This window comes from Alexandromys fortis, unplaced genomic scaffold (assembly GCF_014885135.2).
Source record: "Alexandromys fortis isolate MF-2015 unplaced genomic scaffold, M_Fortis_MF-2015_v1.1 scaffold_11, whole genome shotgun sequence".
Taxonomy (NCBI): Eukaryota; Metazoa; Chordata; class Mammalia; order Rodentia; family Cricetidae; genus Alexandromys; species Alexandromys fortis.
Window position 1 is genome coordinate 20,822,194 of NW_026067912.1, and position 18,496 is coordinate 20,840,689.

Consider the following 18,496-nt stretch of genomic DNA (forward strand, 5'->3'; position numbering starts at 1 on the left):
GGGGAGGTGGTGGCGGGGAGGAGGCAGAAATCTTTAAAAATAAATAAACAAAAAAAAACAAACAACAACAAAAAAATCATTTATTTTTGTGCCTCAGCTTCTGTTCTATTGCTGTGAAGAGACACCATGACCAAGGCAACTCATAAGGAAAGCATTTAATTGGGGGCTTGAATGCAGTTTTAGAGTGCTAGTCCATGATCGTTATGGCAGAAAGCAGACAGTCATGGCACTGGAGCCCTAGCTGAGAGCCTTACATCCTGGTCTGCAGGAAGAGGGAGAGATACTGGGCCTGGCAGGGATTTTTGAAACCTCAAAACCCATCTCCCAGTGACCTACCTCTTCCTTTAAAAAGGCTACCCCTTCTAATGCTTCTCAAATGTTCCATCCACAGGAACAAGCATTCAAACACATAAGCCTATGGAGGTCACTCTCATCCACAGTGTTGGGGTTGGGGCGTGTGTGTGTGTGTGTGTGTGTTAGCATGCCTGTGGAGATCAGAGGATAGCCTGCAGTGATTGATTCTCTCCTACCAAGAGGGTCCTGGCTAGAAGACTGTGCTCTTTTCCACTGAACCATCAAATCTTAAATGGACTACAAAATCAGCATGGACTACATAGTAAGACTGTCTCTGAAAACAATAAAATTCAGCGTAGAAATGATGGTGAATGTCGCCTGTCACCTTGGTTGGACTAGGACGTACATAGGGTGACACAGAACCCGCTGGTGCATCTGTCTGTGAGGGAGTTCCCAGAGACCACTAACTAAGGAAGTGAGTGTGGTTGGCATCCTTTCCTAAGCTGGGGGCTGGATGGAATAAGGAGATCAGACAGGCACATGGTACACGAGCATACATGCCAGCAAAACCCCTATACACATACAAGAAGAAAATATTCCAGAATGAAAAAGAAATTCTGCTTTTGAGAGGAATAAAATAGTGTTGCTATATATATTGCAGGTTGGCCTAGAATCTGTAATACACCTGCCTCAGCATCATGAGAGCAAGCTGGGATTATTGGCATGTATCATACACCCAGCTTTTACCAACCATTCTCCAGCATAGACTCAAAACTATAAATAGCGGTTGTGTATTTTAGCCTTCGTATTAATTCAGATTTCAATTATTGAAAGTTTCGGCCATGTAATGTCTATTCTGTAGGGACATATTTGTGAAGTTCAATCTTTTGAAGAAGTATTTTTATTACTGTGTCCTAGTTTTCTTTCTGTTGTTATAAAAATACTGACCAAAAGTAACCTGCGGGGGAAAGGCTTTATTTGGCTTATACTTCCAGGTTACAATCATTGAACCAAGTCAGGGCAGGAACCCAGGGGTGAGAACCTTGAAGAATGTTTTCTGCCTCTCCGGGGCTAGTTTAGCAGCTCATGATCAGGTAGCTTTCTACAGACCTGGCCCAGCTTCCTAGGGATGGTGCTGCCCACAGGAGACAGGACCCTCCCACATCAATCATGAGTCAAGACAATCCTTCATAAACATAGCTGCAGCCAATGTGATCCAGGGACTCCTTCAGAAGACTCTAGGCTGCTAGGCTGTGTTAGTTGACAATGTTGGCCTACGAGGACAGTGTGTGTATGTGTTAACATGTATGGGTTCCCTCTGAGGCCAAAGACACTACACAACCAGGACATGGGAAGTGCTCAGTGAGTATTAGCTTATATTGAGTAGGTTGGTGGCATAGCTGTCGTAGAATGTTGGTCTAGCATGTGCAAGTCCCTAGGTTTGATTGCCCAGCATTGAGAAAAAAAGTAAATTTGGCATGCACCGTGTTATTTAAGCACATTTACCACCATTCCTAGCAGTAGAAACTTTGTTGTATGTTGTACCAGACAGAAAGTGAAAGGTGAAGACTAAAAAGACAATTTACAGGTGATCTCATAACCAAACAGCATGACGCCATCTTATGCCGCATCCCAAACAGCTGCAAAGAAAAAGTCAAATTTACACACACACACAGGAGGCATTTATGGTAACAATAGTTTGAAACAAACCTGGCCAAGGACAATGTGGTGATTCTTGTCTACACCTCAGCAGTTGGGAGGCTGAGGCAAGAGAATTAGCAGTGAGGCCATCCTGGGCCACATAGTAAGAACCCTCCAAAGCCATGGCTAGCCAGTCATGGCCAATTAGTCCTATAATCCCAGCACTTTAAAAGCTGGAGCAGAATTACAAATTCAAGGTCAGTCAAAAATAGACAAAGAACAAAGACAAAAACTAAGGACTGGGATGCGGTTAGTAGTTTTTGCCTAGAAGGTATATCCTTCCATCTGTATGGAAGCCATCTCAGGCCAGAAAGCTTTCAGCACCTTCACTAGGTCAATGAAATTCCCACTATGGACCAGATGCTGAGGGCATGCAGCAACCACCAGCAAAGTGTAGCAAGTAAAACACAGAATCATTCCTTTATTGTAAAACTTCCTTTAATGATTTCTGTGCTTTCCCTTACAAGAATAAAACATGACAGCTAATCTTCACAACTGAAAAACAGAATCAGACAAAAATCACATTTATTTCAACAGTTCTGGGTGCAGACGGAAGTCAATTTACAAAGCTCAAGACAACTTCAATGAACACTTGACACACACACAAGGGGGTTGACAGCAGAAAAGAGCTCTTCAGTTTAAAAAACACCTCAAGTAATTTGAAAATCTTTAGACTATAATATTCTATATACATCATGTAAGAAATGAGTCAATTTACAAGATGCCAATAAAGTTACTACAATCAAACAATCCTTCACAGAAAGAATAGTATAAACTGGTCAGCCCCAGACCAGAGTGGGGTTTCAGTCACTCGCTCTGTCAGCTAATATATTCAATTCCCAATATTTTCATTTTGGGTAAATTCTAAAAAACACTCATGTCTAAAGTCAACTAGAAGGCAAACATTATTGTTGAGAAATTTTTGAACTGACCAGCGTATGTAAAAGGATTAAAAGGCAATGTCAACTTCAGCCTGGGTGGCATGAAGTGGTAAGTTGTACATTAATACTTCCTCCAAAACCTGAAACCTTTTGGTGAGGTTAGCAATATGGCCTTTAAAACCTCCTCGTGAAAACTGTACTTAAATATATATATATTTATTTATTTATTTCCACATATACAGAAATTGAATGTGAAGTAGCAAAGTTCCCATCTGGAAGATAATTAAAGGTCGTTAATGTTCTTTTTATCACTTAGCAGCCAAGTCCCGTGCTTCTTCCTGCTCCCCAGAAGCAGTGTTAGTTACTAGCTCCAGTTGAGGAAATGTAGCTCCAAAAGGTGCGGGAGGGGCGCTCATTCAGTCTTTTTCCCAAGCTTCTTCTTCTTTTCAATGTAGGCATGATACTGGATGTCTGTCCCAAAGATTTTATCCCACCATGTGAAGGTGGATGCATAATTCCCAATGAAATTCATGTGGTGGAAATCGTGGTGCCGAGAACCCGTATAGAAGGGGATGAAGTTCAACGGGTTGATGGGAATGTAATAGCCGCTGAAATGAAAGCGACACAGGTTACTCGTGAGACACATCGACAGTCACACGCTCGCCAGCAGCAGCACTCCACTTCACTCAACCACTCATTCCTCACACGGTTACAAAAGACAGAGCTGGGCGGGGTGTGGTGCAGACACCGCAGCTCCAGTACTTGGGAGACTGAGCAGAAGAAACGGCTACAGAGTGAGTTCTAGCTCAGCCTGGGCTTTGAGGCCCCAGCTAGAAAAAGAACAATAAAACCTTACAAAAAAAGGTACATGTTAGCAAATTTGGGAAACCATATAAGATACATGGAAATCTGACACCAAGACATGAAAGACAGGGATTAATTACAGCAGGTAAAGCAATCACACGTGTATTTTCAAAAACCACCTTTTCTATTTAGAGAAGCCTGTCCACCACAACCTAGAGAAGGTGTAAACCAAGTTTACTTATGTTTTCAAGGAAAAGTTGTGGGAAATTAGCATCAAGTATTTTGTTTGTTTGTTTGCTTTTTTTTGGTTTTTCAAGACAAGGTTTCTGTGTGGCTTTGGAGCCTGTCCCAGAACTAGCTCTTGTAGACCAGGCTGGTCTCGAACTCACAGAGATCCACTTGCCTCTGCCTCCCAAGTGCTGGGATTAAAGGCATATGCCACTGCCACCTGGCAGCATCAAGTATTTAAAAAGTTAAAATACCATTCTGCTGTCTTAGTTGGGGGACAAATACTTCAAAAAGAGTCTTGTTTGGTCTATTCTCTTTAGTTTGCTATCTGAGATTGGACATAACTCCTTATCACGTCTCCAGTGTGTGGAAAGGGAGCATCTGAAACATGGCCATATTTCATTGGCATCTTCCTTCCTTTCATCAGAGGCAGCCAGAGATGAGCAGTGACCTTTAACAGCAGAGGCTACGGGCCCCAACACCCTCCGTGGAGTGAGGCTCACCAGAGCAGGACAGCTGCTGGCCCTGAGCACTTTGCTTGACAAGACAAATGATAACAGATCAGTCCATACAAAAACATCTATGATTTGAACTTTTATTCAATGATTATGACCCTCTCTTACCCACATAAAAGCTGGTTGGTCTGCCTGTAATTTAAGCCTGCGGAGGCAGGGATGGGATACACTCACAGGAGCAAGCTTGGAAAGACTGGGGAGTTCTAGATTTGACTGAGAAACCCTGTCTCAGAACATGTTCACACTTACCCACACACACATAAAGAAACATGTGTTTACACACAAAAGCAATCATGTTTACATAATACCTTCACATATATAAAAACATGCATTCACACACACAAGCACACCACCCCACATGAAAAATGATGTCTTCTGCCTGAAAAGAAAGCATTACTCACCTGTGGACATCGATAGTTTCTAGCAAACGGACAGTCACCCACGCCCAAAGAAGAATCACGTGATCGCACAGGAGTACAATGCCAATGAAAAATCCAGTTCCGAGGATTATGGTTTCTAAAGGATGGGCATATTCTGCTTCAATTCCGAATGGAGCCTAAACCAGAGAGAGTAAGAATTCCTCGGTATGTTGTGATGGTTAATTTCATGACAAATCGTGCTGGGACCCAACTATGCTGTAATGCAGTTAATGTCTGAACCAGCAGATTTTATTCTTCACGAAGGCAGGGCCCATCCTGACAGGGAGAGGTCTTCTGAGCAAGGATGAGGCTTCCCAAGGAAGAAGGGATCCACATAACAACCACAGACACCATACTTCACTTTCTGGCTTGTTCCTCTGCAAAATTTGGGCCTCAGACAACAAAATCTTTTTTTTCTTTCTTTCTTGAGGCACGGTCTATGTAGCTGAAGTTGGCCTTGAACTCATAACACCCCTGTGTCTGCTTCAGTGTTCCAGATTTTAAGTAAACCTATGTGCACAGTAGCTTTGTGTTGACCCTGTCTCTAGAGAGTTGTTGCTGATGTTTGTTTACACTATGTAAAGATGTGACACAGTGATTGGCTTGAGAAAGAGGCCAGTGGTCAATCGCTAGACAGGAGAGACTGTAGATTTGAGAAGAGGAAGAGGAGGAGGAATCTAGGTGCGAGAATAACACCAACAAGAAGCCGACGAGTCAGGGAGGAAGTTGGGCATACAGAATGAAAAGTAAAACCCACATGATAGAACATAGACTAACAGAAGCATGTTCAGTTAAGTTATGAGAGCCAGTGAGGGAGGCCTAAACTATGGCTGAGATTCATAATTAATAATAAGTCTCCATGTTGTTATCTGTGAGCTGGAGGCACAAAGAAAAATCTGAGTACAAAAAACTTAATGTATTCCATTTATACATAGTTTCATAAACTTACATTGTTTGTAAGAGTAGTGATGGCGATCCAGCTGTATGTAGACAGGTAATAACAACAGTTCTCAGTAAATGCTTTATGAGTCAAAAGGTCTAGAGATAGGAATGTCTTAGTATTCATCTTTTACCTAACTTCAACTCATTTAAACATCTATTTACCTATGTGTGTGTTTGGGCACATGTACACAGAGCTCAGGGGTTGACCCTCAGGAGTCAGTTCTCCCCTACTACCCTGGAGGATCCAGGGATCAAACTCAAGTCGCTAGGCCTTTAACTCTTAATCTTTAACTTATGAAAGAAATGATTATACATTATACATAGGAGCACACAGAGTACTCAACCCTTACTCACGGTTTTGTTTTCTGAGGTTACATTTACCCTACTTTTACATGTACTAACTAATGTCCTGAAGTACTGAGTGGGAAGACTCAGAATGTTTCAAACTGTGAACTGTCGTGAGTCATGCAGCATCAGTCTCAGCCCCGCCCCCAAGAAGCTTCACTCCTTTGTCCGGTGCTTACATCCCCAATATACTTCCTGTCCAGCAGTTTCTTTTAGTTGTCTCAGTTATCAGCATGGCTTCTTAGCCATGTTTTCGGGTATCCACTGAGGCCTATATAAAAGCAGGTCTGAGTAAAAATAAGTAATTTGCTCCGAAAATGTACTTCGACTGACTAATGGCTGTAGTTTAAATAGCAAACACTTAATTGTTTGTGTATCTCATCTAAATGACCCTTTCATTACTACAGCCAGTACCAATCTGCTAGCTCTGTCAGGACGTCCACAGTAGGATGAGAATCTGAACAATTATGTGTAATAGTCTTTAAAGTCTCAATTATAGTGAACCATGAATTAAAAAATATATGTCTAATACACACACACACACATATATATATATGCCTTTAACTATGTGCATGTGTATATGAGTGCAGGTGCCCCATGGATATAATAAGTAGCCTAAATACCAGTACTAGGAATTGATCTCAGGTCTTCTATAAGAGCAGGATGTGCTCTTAACCACTGAGATGTCTCTCCAGTTCCTACCATGAAAATTTGACACCAAAGAAAACTTTTGGGTCTGATTCTGTGCATATATATGTACATCATACTCTTCATTATAACGCCAATTAAAAAGGAAATAAAGGGCCCGAGAGATGGCTCAGTGGGTAAATGTGCTTTCACAGTTGATTTTGATTCCTAGAGTCCAAAAGGTAGAAGCGGGAGTAGACTGGAGAGATGGGTTGGTGGTCAAAAGCACTTACTGCTCTTACAAGAGGACACAGATTCAGTTCCCATACCCATACTGGGTAGCTCCAGTCCCAGGAGATCCAACACCCTCTTCTAGTTCTGAGGGCATCTTCACACACAGACTGAACACCCATATACTAAAGTACATGCAGATACACTTATAATTTTTATTTAAGGTAGGAGAATATTGACTCCACAAAGATTTCCTCTGACCCTACATATGTCCTACCTGACATATCATGTGGGTGCATGCATGCACACACACACACTTAATAAAGTATTTTTTCTTAACAGGATGTGAGATAAAATACCACTGGTGCTTCTAAAATGCCAAACAACAAACCTGGTTTCTCCACTTCAGCAGAAAAAGCTGAAATGTGATTCTAACATACCTGAAACTCATGGTGGATTTTATGAATGTATTTATAAATCCTCTTGTGATGAAGGAGTCTGTGCAGGAAATAGTGCCAGGTATCTTCAATGACCGCACAGCCCAAGCACCTTGCCAAAATCATATACCTGTGAGAGGTAAGCAGTAACAAATACAGAGTAACCATGACTTAGGAAGACAGTTCAGACATTTTATAAACCAAACACCCAGTTATCAGCTCGACTTCACAAGTAATTCTCCAAGCCACAGGACAGCTGAGCTGGGTGTGGTGGTCCACACTTTTAATTCCAGCCCTTGGGAGGCCAAGGCAAGTAGATCTCTAAGAGTGAACCTAGCCTGGTCTACGGAGCGAGCTCCAAGCTAACCAGGGCTACACTGTGAGACCTGTGCAGAAACAAAGACTATTGGTAGATGAAGCTACATGCTACAGTCTGAAAGGGGGTTAAAGAGCCTGACTCTATTTCCATACATCTTATGTTCTCGGAGGCCTGGGAAACCAAAGTCTAAAGTTAACAGTAAAGCAATTACTTTTTCTACCACAGATACACTTAATTTAAATAAAATGATGAAAAAATAATTTGTATACACGTGTACTCAGGCCTCTTAGGCAAGCTATGGACTACCTATGTAGCCCAGGAAGATTCTGGAGCTACAGGCCACCCCCTCCTGAGCGCTGGGACCACACCACAGGTGTGTGGGACCACATCCTGCTTAAAGGATTCAATTAAAAAAGTAGACTTACGATCTGTAGTTAGTTGGCTACAGAGATATAGAACCACAGACAAGGAGAGACTATGGACCTAGGTTATGGTATACGTACATCCAGTTATATCGGGTCACAATAAATTTCAGAGTATTGGCCAACTGAAGAAGATAAACATGAAGCAAAATTTAATTGAAAAATAAACCATGAGGGGGCTGGAGAGATGGCTCAGAGGGTAAGAGCACTGGCTGCTCTTCCAGAGGTCCCAAGTTCAATTCCCAGCAACCATATGGTGGCTCACAATCATCTGAAATGTAATGAGACCTGGTGCCTTCCTTGCCAACAGTACATTATATGCTTAATAAATAAATATTTTAAAAAAAGGATTTAAAAAAGAAAAATAAACCATGAGTGAATATAAACATTAAATTATCACTGACATACCATCTTGGCATTCTTTCCCAATCATAAGGAATATTGAAATACTCTGTAAAATAATAAGTCCCACAAATCATAGGCAGCTGGATAAAAAAATGATTGAAGAGAATTCCTTTCAAACATTTCCATTGGCTTTCAAAGCTTTCTGGCTTATCCTACAGAGAGAAAAAAAATTAGAATGTTTAAATCTAGTCTGTTATCAGTAGTTCAGCTGAATAAGTAGAAATAAATTCTTGAAATTTTCTCTAGCTCTACGCTCTATTCTGTTCATGCTACAGGGAGGGATCTTGACAACTACTACAATACTTCTAAGAGGTTTTAAAGATCGTTAATAGACAAATAGAACGACAATGACCTACAACTACCCTGAGAAGCATGAGATGAGTAACTACCTGTCCAGACTTTGCTGCATACAGCAAAGAAGTAAATTATGTTAAGTTTACACTGAGGGCCGCACCGAAGCTCACAGCAGCTGACAGCTGTCACTACAGGGGCAACTCAAGGCACCCAGGTGTTCAGCGGTCTTGGTCTTCATAAAGACGTAAGCCCCTTCTGCATGCACACGATGAGAGCTACCTGCTTTCTTAAGACTCGGGACCTCCCAAAGTGGGTGCTTTGGTGAGTGTGTGTGCACGCACAAAGCACAAACAATAAAATACGTAACAAAACAAAAGTAATCCTTAATATAAGACTCAACCTATAGACCTGGACTGGAATATTGAACTAACCAAGTAATCAGCTGTGATGCTCACCATGAAATCTGTTTCCCCAGCACTAGAACAAGGGGACGACACACAGTAATTGAGATTGCCTTTGTATTTCTATCTAAGGATTCTCTGACCCTACTCCAAACCTCTCATCTATGACCAAGGACTAACCTGAACTTTCAGGCTTATTTGAGCCGGTGCCACCAGCCCTTGGCTAGACCCTGATTCTCAAGGAGCTTTAAGAACAACACAAAGGTTAGGGGTGGAACAAGAACAGTAGCAATGTCCCCTAGCATGTGTGAAACCCTGAGCTTCCATAGCGCTGACCCCAGCCCCGGGGTATGTTTGTGAAATACAATAACCAACTACTATTAGAAGGAATAAAACCAGAGGCTGTGTTGTTTATATGGTATGTGCACGATGGCTAAGAAGACATTTAAATGTTTGCCTAGTACAATAGCAAAGCTTACCACTGTTTACTTAATATGTACATCTGCACCCTAGCTTGAAGGAATACCCTCACTGGGGCCATGGGCTTCCCTGATGCTTTAGTAAGATCTCTATTTGAGCAAACTTAGCAAAACGTGTTTTTTTTTTTTTTTAAAGGAAACAGTCCCTGCAGTCTGCTTTACTTGTCACACATGTAAATGTTCCTCTGACTTCCAAGCACACAGATCAACTGTCAATGCCCAGCTAGTCTCTCCAAAGTGGGAAGTGTTGCTACTATGTGATCACCACCATCCCAGTTTCTCAGTATAAGGGAGTTTTACCTGCAAGTACGTCTGTGTGCCATGTGCACGCCTGTGCCCCTAGAGGGCAGAAGAGGGCACTGGGCCCCTATAGCTGGAGTTCTAGACCTTTGTGAGCTGCCACATGGGTGCTAGGACCCAAACCCAGGTCTTCTGGAAAAGCAGTCAGTGTTCTTAACCACTGATCCATCTTTCCAGCCACTACCTCCCCCGCCCTTTTTTGGTGAGGGGGAGGTGTACACTATTTTTGAGTCAGGGTCTCATGTGTCTTATGGTAACCTCAAACTAACCTGATCCTCCTGCCTCCACCCAAGTGCTAAGATTACAGGTGTGAGCCACACCTGTTGAGGCTCTCCCCGGGGGGCTGCTCTTTTCTGAAGGAACTGGAGAAGCAGTGGATCTGAGGGAAGGGAAGAGGTAGTGGTGGGGGACAGGAAGGAAGGGCAGCCGTGGTCAGGATGTAGTACATGAGAGAAGAATAAAGAAAAAGGGGAAAAAGTTTAAAAGTGGTCAATGTGTTAAATAATATAATTCTTGAATGTTTTATGATGGACTTTCTAAAGCACTGAGCAATGGACATGAATTGTTTGGTGCTTGTTTCAATCACAGTGTGTGCTTTCAGAATTCGCAAGCTTGCTTTCTTCCTCCACTGACCTCTGCAGCTTCAGCTTGCTGGCCACCCGATGAATCAGCCTTACTTATAAATGAGTCAGCGGATGACACACAGTGGCCAGAATCACCTCAGTGACGCAGAATTTAAGACACTGAAACAGAGCTGTGTTCCAGCTCAGAAGCACCTAGGAAGTGCTCCAACTAATTGAGGCGGACAGGGGCATCCTCTGGACTACCCCCCTCTTTAGGTCCTTTCCCTTTTCTCTTCTCTCTCTGTGGCCTGGAGTCCGCAGGTACCTGATACCTGTGTTAGCTGCAGAGAAACCTGTGTGAGACCTTCCTTACAGTGACTCACTGGGAGAGGCCACAAAGCCAAGAGACTGACAAGACGCAACCTGCACAAACCAGAGGAACACTCAGCATCACACCACTGTGGTGTGTTCCTGAGTTTAGCTGGTTCAGATTAGCCAATGGTGGCATTAAATACACACACACACACACACACACACACAAAAGCTCTGGAGTTGGAGATGGTCCACGCCTATCAGGTTTGAGGGTCCCAAGGTCAAGGCCAGACTGGGCTAAACAAACAAGAACTAATATTTGTGTAGGAAATGTTGACAAGTCCTTTCAGTCTACACTTGTCCAAATTCTCCTAAAACTACGCTGAGCCAATAGCCCACATCGTAGTAAGAGCTCATTCTGTCACCTTTGTTCAAAACTAAGACGACGTACCGTGCATACCTGAGTACCTTGTTGTGTACACAGTACATCTAAGACACTGAAACAAACACCCAGAACAAGGCACATGGGACCATAAGAAAGCTGCGGACACACCACTCATGCATGCACGGGATCTTCCCATATGACATGCAGTTAGATTGCTGAGGCGGTAGGAGTGGAGGAACGGCAGCAGTCACGACTGTTTATCTTTTTATCTAGGATGAGAGGGTGTGCAGAGGTGCAGTTTGAAAAAAATATGTGTGCTGAGGTTAAACATGCCTGTCAGCTAACTTAAAATTTAAAATTTATACACCCCAATTAGATAAGCATCACGCCTTCCTAAAACCCGCCTTCAGATAATTCTTTGAAACACTATCAATAATGATCTACATTTATTTTGCATAACTAGCAGTGTGAGGCTACCACACTTTCAAAAGTAGCAAACACAGTGAAACTCACACAACTATGAAAATAAAAATACCCAAACGTCTCTCGAAGTAGTTTAATTTGCGCTAGTTGGTAAAATAATAGCCTAGCTTTACTGGGTTGAACTCAACATGTTATAAAAATTAACTTCCCTTTTCCCGCTGCCATCTTAAGGTATTCCGTGGGCTCCTTACATTTCTCCTAGACCGCACTGATACGAGTCTCTCAAAGCTCAACGTTCTTGAACAACACCCAACAGTATCAGTTACAGCATTTGATCACGAGCGTATCACACTCACCTTTTGAATTTTGTACTTTCTCATATAAGGTATAAACTGGAATAAAAATCCAGGTAGTGAGAACAAGAAATAGATGGCTTCATGAACTATGAGGGACCCCCAGGTAGCGATCTGGAACTTTGTATAGTTATCCAGCATGTAGCCCCAAGCGTTCTTAAAGGGCTCCTGCAGAGGGTTCTCAGGCAGCAGTGAGTCCACGTACTCCACAGCCAGTGATGCTGAGCTGAAGATGTCGACACTTCTGTTTGTGGCCATTTTCAAGTCTCTGTGAGGAGCCTTTTATTTCTGTAGTAAGTAAACAGATAAGTAAAACAATGAAATTATGAAAAATAGCATAAAAACAGCTTATGTTATTTTTAAATGACAATTACTAAACAAGGACTAATTCCTTAGGTTATAAATGTGATTAAAATAACCACTGAATGTTATTATCATCTCCATTTGTAGACACTGATTTAAAACTCCATGTTCCTTTCTACAGCAATATCTAAAAGAACAGTGGGAAAGCAGTTCCAGCCCAACTTCGGGATGTCAAAATGGCTCAGTGCCCACTTGCCACGCAACGTCCTGAGTTCAATCCCTGGAACCCAAGTAAAGACGGAAATAGAGAACTGACTCCACAAAATCATCTTCTGATTTACTCAGACCGACAGATAGACAGACACACACACACAAAACTTAAAACGAAAAAGAAACCAAAAAGTTTGCCAAAAGTGACTAGGTAAAAGTTAAATTCTGACAAGAACAAAACAGCACTCGTAAACAAAGCCAGAGATCAATATCAAACTACAAAAAGTCTCCCAACACATGATAAATAGGGACACAGTGTGCTTTAGAAAAACCCAGTGGAAAAAAATATCTAAGGTCATTCATCATAGTTCACTGGCCAGTAAAGCTGAATGGCCCCCCAAACCCCACAGGCTTAGTTAGAGACTGAGGAGAGGGCTCGGGCAGTACAGAGACTGCTGTAGGAGCACAAGTATTGGGTTCAGATTCCCAACCCTCACATAAAAGCTAGGTACAGTGGCAGGCATCTGTAACTGTGGGACTCTAGATTCAGGAAAGGATCCAGCTGAAGAAATAAATAAGGCACATAATTGAGGGAAAAGCCAACCTTGACCTTTGGCCTCCACATATGCACTCATAGACAGGCGTGCACACACAAACACACACACACAAACCAAGAAACTTATTTCTCCAAAAGAGAAACTGTACCCCGAGGAGATACTTTTGCCCACATGGCAAACCTTTTAAAGTTCAACAATAGCCACTGCTCACAACTGGTGTGCAAAGAGGTACTGACCACACAGCTGACTTGGGATAGCACAGTATAGCTTCTAACTAGCAACAGATTCAAAAAGAATATGTAAGCCCTTAAGCAAGAGTTCAACAAATTCCTTCCACAGACCGTTACACAGCTGTTTACAAGCTAAGGAAGCCAGGCATGGCGCCTCACACCTGTAAGCCCTGTGCTTGGGAACCCGAGGCTGACGACTGCTGAGAGGTCAGGGTGAGCCTGAACCACACAGGAAGACATTTTCAAGGTGTCACCAATAAAACAGAATAAAATAAAGTAACAACTATGATGGAAACAGCTGCCTGTAACTCCAGCTCCAAGGGATCAGATTCCCTCTTCTGTACCTCAGGCACCTGTAGCTCCATGTATGAGGTCGTTCTCCCCAACTGCCCCCCATATACAGGGGATGAAAATAAAAATTAAAAAATTAGATTAAAAATCCCATTTTGTATAGGATGATATATAAAATCTGGTCTTAACTCCAAAGGAACATTTACAGACTAGCATGTATAGTAAAAGCCAAATACAGTTATGTCAAACCAAAGTCCCTGGTTTTTGGCAAAATCATGTAATTCCTCTATGCACACACACATGTACATACCAACACACAGAGTACATGCACATGTACATACCAACACACAAAGTACATGCACATGTACATACCAACACACAAAGTACATGTACATACCAACACACAAAGTACAGGACAGACCCACTAACACAGTAGTGGTCTGTGAAAAGACTCAAGGGCAAAAGCGTTCCCTGTTATACTTTCTTTACAATTTTCCCTCCCTCCCTCCTTCCCTCCCTTCCTTTCTTTCGGGTCAAGACTGGGTTTCTCTGACTTTGTAGACCAGGCTGGCCTAGAACTCACAAGATCCTCCTGCCTCTGTCTTCTGAGTGCTACGATTAAAGATACCACATCCACCTTATCTTAATCATTTTAATTTCTTATATGAGAATATATTTCACCTATTTAATAAATGGTAGCCTAACTGGCCACCAACCAAACACAATGAACTTCACTGTGAATCTGACTTTTGTGAAAAACATCCCTGCAGTTATTAATTTATGAGTTGTTGGACCAGCACACAAAAGCAAAACCAAACCAAAAATCCCATTTTAGGGCTCGATGGGTAAAGTGCTTACCCAGCATGCACAAAGTGCTGGGTTCCCTTTCTAGCATCACATAAATGGGGCATAGTGGTGTATATCCCAGCACTCTGGAGGTAGAGGCAGGAGGATCGAAAGTGCGAGGTGATTCTTGGCTACAACATAAGTTCAATGCCAGTCAAGATCCATATGACATAATCTCTAAATAAATAAATAAATAAACACAGCATATTTATAACCTTAGAAGAGCTCACAAAAGGCACTATCACTTCTAAAATTCACTTTTTATGCTATTCTATAAGAGAGATGGCAGGAAACTAAACCACCTTCTTTTAGGCCTTCAAGACCACTCTTAGGACGTTCTGTGCCCGTTAGCCAATGGCTTGCACCAGGCATGTGCCCGTTGGCCTCACAATCTGTCCTCATTCTTGTCAACGTTCCAGTGTCCTCCTCTCACCAAGGACATGTCTCGCCTTCATCCTTCCTCACCCCATGTCCTTCACGGACATGAACCCACTTCCTTCATTCTGAAAATACATGCTGGACTGGAGACCGGGGTTGGCAGTTAGGAGCACTTGCTGCTCTTGCAAAGGACCCAGGTTCAGTTCCCAGAACTTGGTGGCTCACAACCATCTGTAACTCCAGTTCCAGGAAATCTCCTGACACCAAGGGTACCAGGAATCTACAGACATAGATGCAGGCAAGACATTCAATCTATACAAAACAGATACTTTTTAATTAATAATCATAAAACAAATCCATATTCAAGTCTGCGTTTCTAGAGAAAAGCTCCCTAACCATCATTCACAGGCTGAAATGTAAAGAGCTGAGTTTCAGACCTGCTTAGCTCTGGTGAGATATGTCTACCTAGGAAAACAGAGGAGAGGGGAGGGAAGGGAAGAGAGAAAAGGGGAGAGGAGGCAGGAAAGAATTTCCAATACCTATCATCTCTTCCAGTCAAAGGATAGTTCCAGACAAAAGTGCCACCCTCCTCCACCTACACTGATCTTAGCCCCGAGCTCCCCACCCTCACCAAGACATTGCCAACCATCTTCTACAGAGTTGCAAAACACTAGATGGTTCACTCCTGTCTCCATTTTCCTGAGGCCATTACCAAATCTGAGCATGACCACCACTTCCTAGCTGCATGCCCTAGATTTCCTGGATGATCAAACTCTGAACTGCAATCTTATCACAGAAAAAAAAAAAATACTCAAGAGTAATTCTTCTAGTAGTCCCAAGGAGCATCACATGTTCGCTGCCGGACAGAAGACCCGGTACAGGGTACCTACAATAAGCTGTCTGTCATTGGGCACCTTCTGCATGCCAAGGACGTGCTGTCATTTTAAGCTGAACCCTGCCACACCATCTTAAAAGGAGAGGTGTGTTTATTATCTTTGGTTTTCAAATGACAAGCTGAGGTTTCGAATCAATAAGTAATCGGTCCAAAGTGACGCAGACACCGAGAGAAGGGGGCCCTGCACTCACGGATGCTGCTATGCTATCATTTAAACAACACTCACAATAAAAACTACAGCAAAAGTCTATAGCTTACCCAGGCCTCTGAAGAGGTTCGACTCAAACTGAGAGTTCATTTTCTCACTTCCCATCTATTATTTTCTATTCTCATCAGTGGGCTCAACTTATTCTTTAAAAAAAAAGAAAAAAATCACTGACCATCCCTACTGTCAAGTCCAGTATTCTTTGGAGATCATTTCATTTGACCAATCTGGATGACAAATTCTCTTCTTTCTCTCTTTCTTTCACGAGGGCTTTAACTCAAGTTGGCCTTCAACCAAGAAAATAAGGATGGCCTTGACTTTTGACTCTCCAGCCTCCACCGAGGCCTGGGATTACCCACAGCAAACTGGAGGATTTGACATTTCTCTACTTGACATTTTTTCCTTAGCTCATGGAATTCACATAGCTTCCCTCTAACAAATATTTGTATCTATGATGTGCTACCCTTGCCCTCCCTCCTAGATGTCCCAAAGCATCGCAAAACGATGTGACCTGTAGGATACAAGGGAAACTACAGAGAGCTGTGAGGACAGAGGCGCACAGGGCTTCTGGGCAAGAGTGCTTTCTACACTGAGACCTGGACATGACAGAGAGGGGCCTGGGTCACTGCAGCCCTGTAGTGGGGATAAAGGTGCTACCACATACAATGACAAGGAATCTGGTGTTCTGATTTACAGGAAGCCCTGGAGTTTCTCCTAACCCACACTGCCTTGGCTAATCCTACTGCCTGCTTCAAAAACATGCTGATAGCCATCATCTACAACTCCCCTCCAGATCCAGGTTCTGAACATCCAGAAGGTTGCTGGCCATCTTCATTCAAAGCTAGTTTGGATCTGGATCACACTTCAAGGCATCCTGAAGTTTATCAGACTTCACTTCCTCCCAAACCTGCTTGAATGACTAACTTGAGGAACTCCATCATCTCCCAACGAAAGTCCCGACTCAACCCTCTCGATTAAGTCTTCCACCTCCCACACAATGTTGAGAAACAGTTCAGTTATCCCGAGTTTAAGCTCTGCAATGAAGGGAGGGAAATGAACATGTAGCTGTCCACTGAACAAAGCATCAGAGAAAGTAACCAAAGAGGAAAGCTTTTATTGAAGTGAATACCCTGACTCCTCATCTTTGAGTAACCTGCTTTCCTGGAAACCTGGTCTCAAACAGGTTGACTAGATACTCAAGGGAGGAGAAAAAAGGAAGAAAGAAATGTATTCGTAGGTCCTCGGATTAACTCAAAGTCTGGCTGACAATCTGAGTGCCTCTTTTGGCACTACAGCTTAGAGAAGGCCTAAGGCACAGAGTCAGGCGCCACCTAAACAAGAGTTAAACCTTCGCGGTTCAAGCGGGTAGCAACATTACAGGTGAAGACGGGACCCCCTCATCTATGCACCCCGTCTCACAAGGTCTACATGCTGTTCCCGGCACTCCATCCCCCGCTACTGACTGTGGCCTCCTAACCCAACCGTTAGTGCTTCTGAGACTTCCCAGAGCCAGAAATCCAGCACCTTACTCTCCGCTCCTCCATGGGAGTTGTGCTTCTGTAATAAGTTTCTAAGATGATGCAGATCCCGGATGCCTGCAAACTCTTTAAAGGGCAGGAAGTGTTGGCATTCCACTTCCATCACTTGAGAACCTCGCCTCCCTCTCTCAGCCTTGCACAGCCAGGCTCCTTACCACCGCGTCCTCACCCGCCCTGCCGCCCCAGATCTCGGCTGCGCCCCACCCTGCCCCGGCTCGAAAGGCTCCTCACCTGGCGTCCGCTTTTGACAGCGGTCTGGGCGCAGTACCGGGCAGGTGCAAGAGGCCTCCTAGCTACTTCTCCCGGCCCAGGGGCGGAGCGCGGAGGGCGCGCCCGGTCCCTCTGGCCGTCATTGGTCCGCCCTGTCTCCGCCCCGCCCTCGCGGTGCAGCGATTGGTCCGTGCCGCGGCCCGGCAGCCTGTGACTCGAGTCAACGAATCCTGGCGGCGCCCGCCAATTGGCTCCGCGGATGGAGTGAGGATAGTGAGACCCGCGCGGACAGCCAGTCGTCGGCGTCGCAGCGCAGCTGCAGGCGGGGCGACGCGGGAGCGCGTGACGGCGTGACGGGGCGGGGCAGCCGTGTGCCGGACGTCGCCGTGGCAACCAAGCTGCGGGTGCTTGGGGTGTGCAGTGCTCTGGGCGCGCCAGGGCGCGCGTCTCGTCGGCTTGCTTCACCCAGAGCCCGGGGAAAATGTAGTGAGGATGTTTTTAACAATCCTATTGAGTTTTTAGTTTTGCCTTCCTGGGTTTATTCTGGATTTCGATCTTCCTTGAGACAGCACTCACGTACAGTCTGGCCTTTGAACAAGAAGGGTAGTTTAAGGATGACCTTGGACTCTAATCCTCCTGTTTTTGCCTTGGATCACCTATCTTGCTTTCCGCGTCCTTTAATAAGTGAAACTTTTTTAAAGTTTTATTTTTTGTTACATTTAGTGCCTTTATAGGTGTTCACAGGACAGCTTG

At 43.7% G+C, this 18,496-nt stretch overlaps 1 protein-coding gene across 1 annotated transcript; it reads right to left on the bottom strand.

Moving 5' to 3' along the window:
• Positions 1-2,415: 2,415 nt before the first annotated feature.
• Msmo1 (methylsterol monooxygenase 1) lies at positions 2,416-17,891 on the bottom strand. The gene is made up of 6 exons (XM_050138693.1): positions 17,765-17,891; positions 12,084-12,368; positions 8,574-8,722; positions 7,428-7,554; positions 4,825-4,979; positions 2,416-3,484 (listed from the first exon to the last, which is right to left on the bottom strand). The coding sequence occupies exons 2-6, from the start codon at positions 12,336-12,338 to the stop codon at positions 3,289-3,291; spliced, it is 882 nt and encodes a 293-aa protein (XP_049994650.1). The 5' UTR covers positions 12,339-12,368; positions 17,765-17,891; the 3' UTR covers positions 2,416-3,288.
• Between the last annotated feature and the right edge of the window lie 605 nt (positions 17,892-18,496).

Coding starts and splice junctions, on each gene's coding strand:
- Msmo1 (XM_050138693.1), bottom strand. CDS start 12,338: ATGGCCACAAACAGAAGTGTCGACATCTTCAGCTCAGCATCACTGGCT. Junction 8,723..12,083: donor GAAAGTACAAAATTCAAAAG/GTGAGTGTGATA, acceptor TTCTCTCTGTAG/GATAAGCCAGAAAGCTTTGA. Junction 4,980..7,427: donor AAATCCACCATGAGTTTCAG/GTATGTTAGAAT, acceptor TCTCTGGTTTAG/GCTCCATTCGGAATTGAAGC.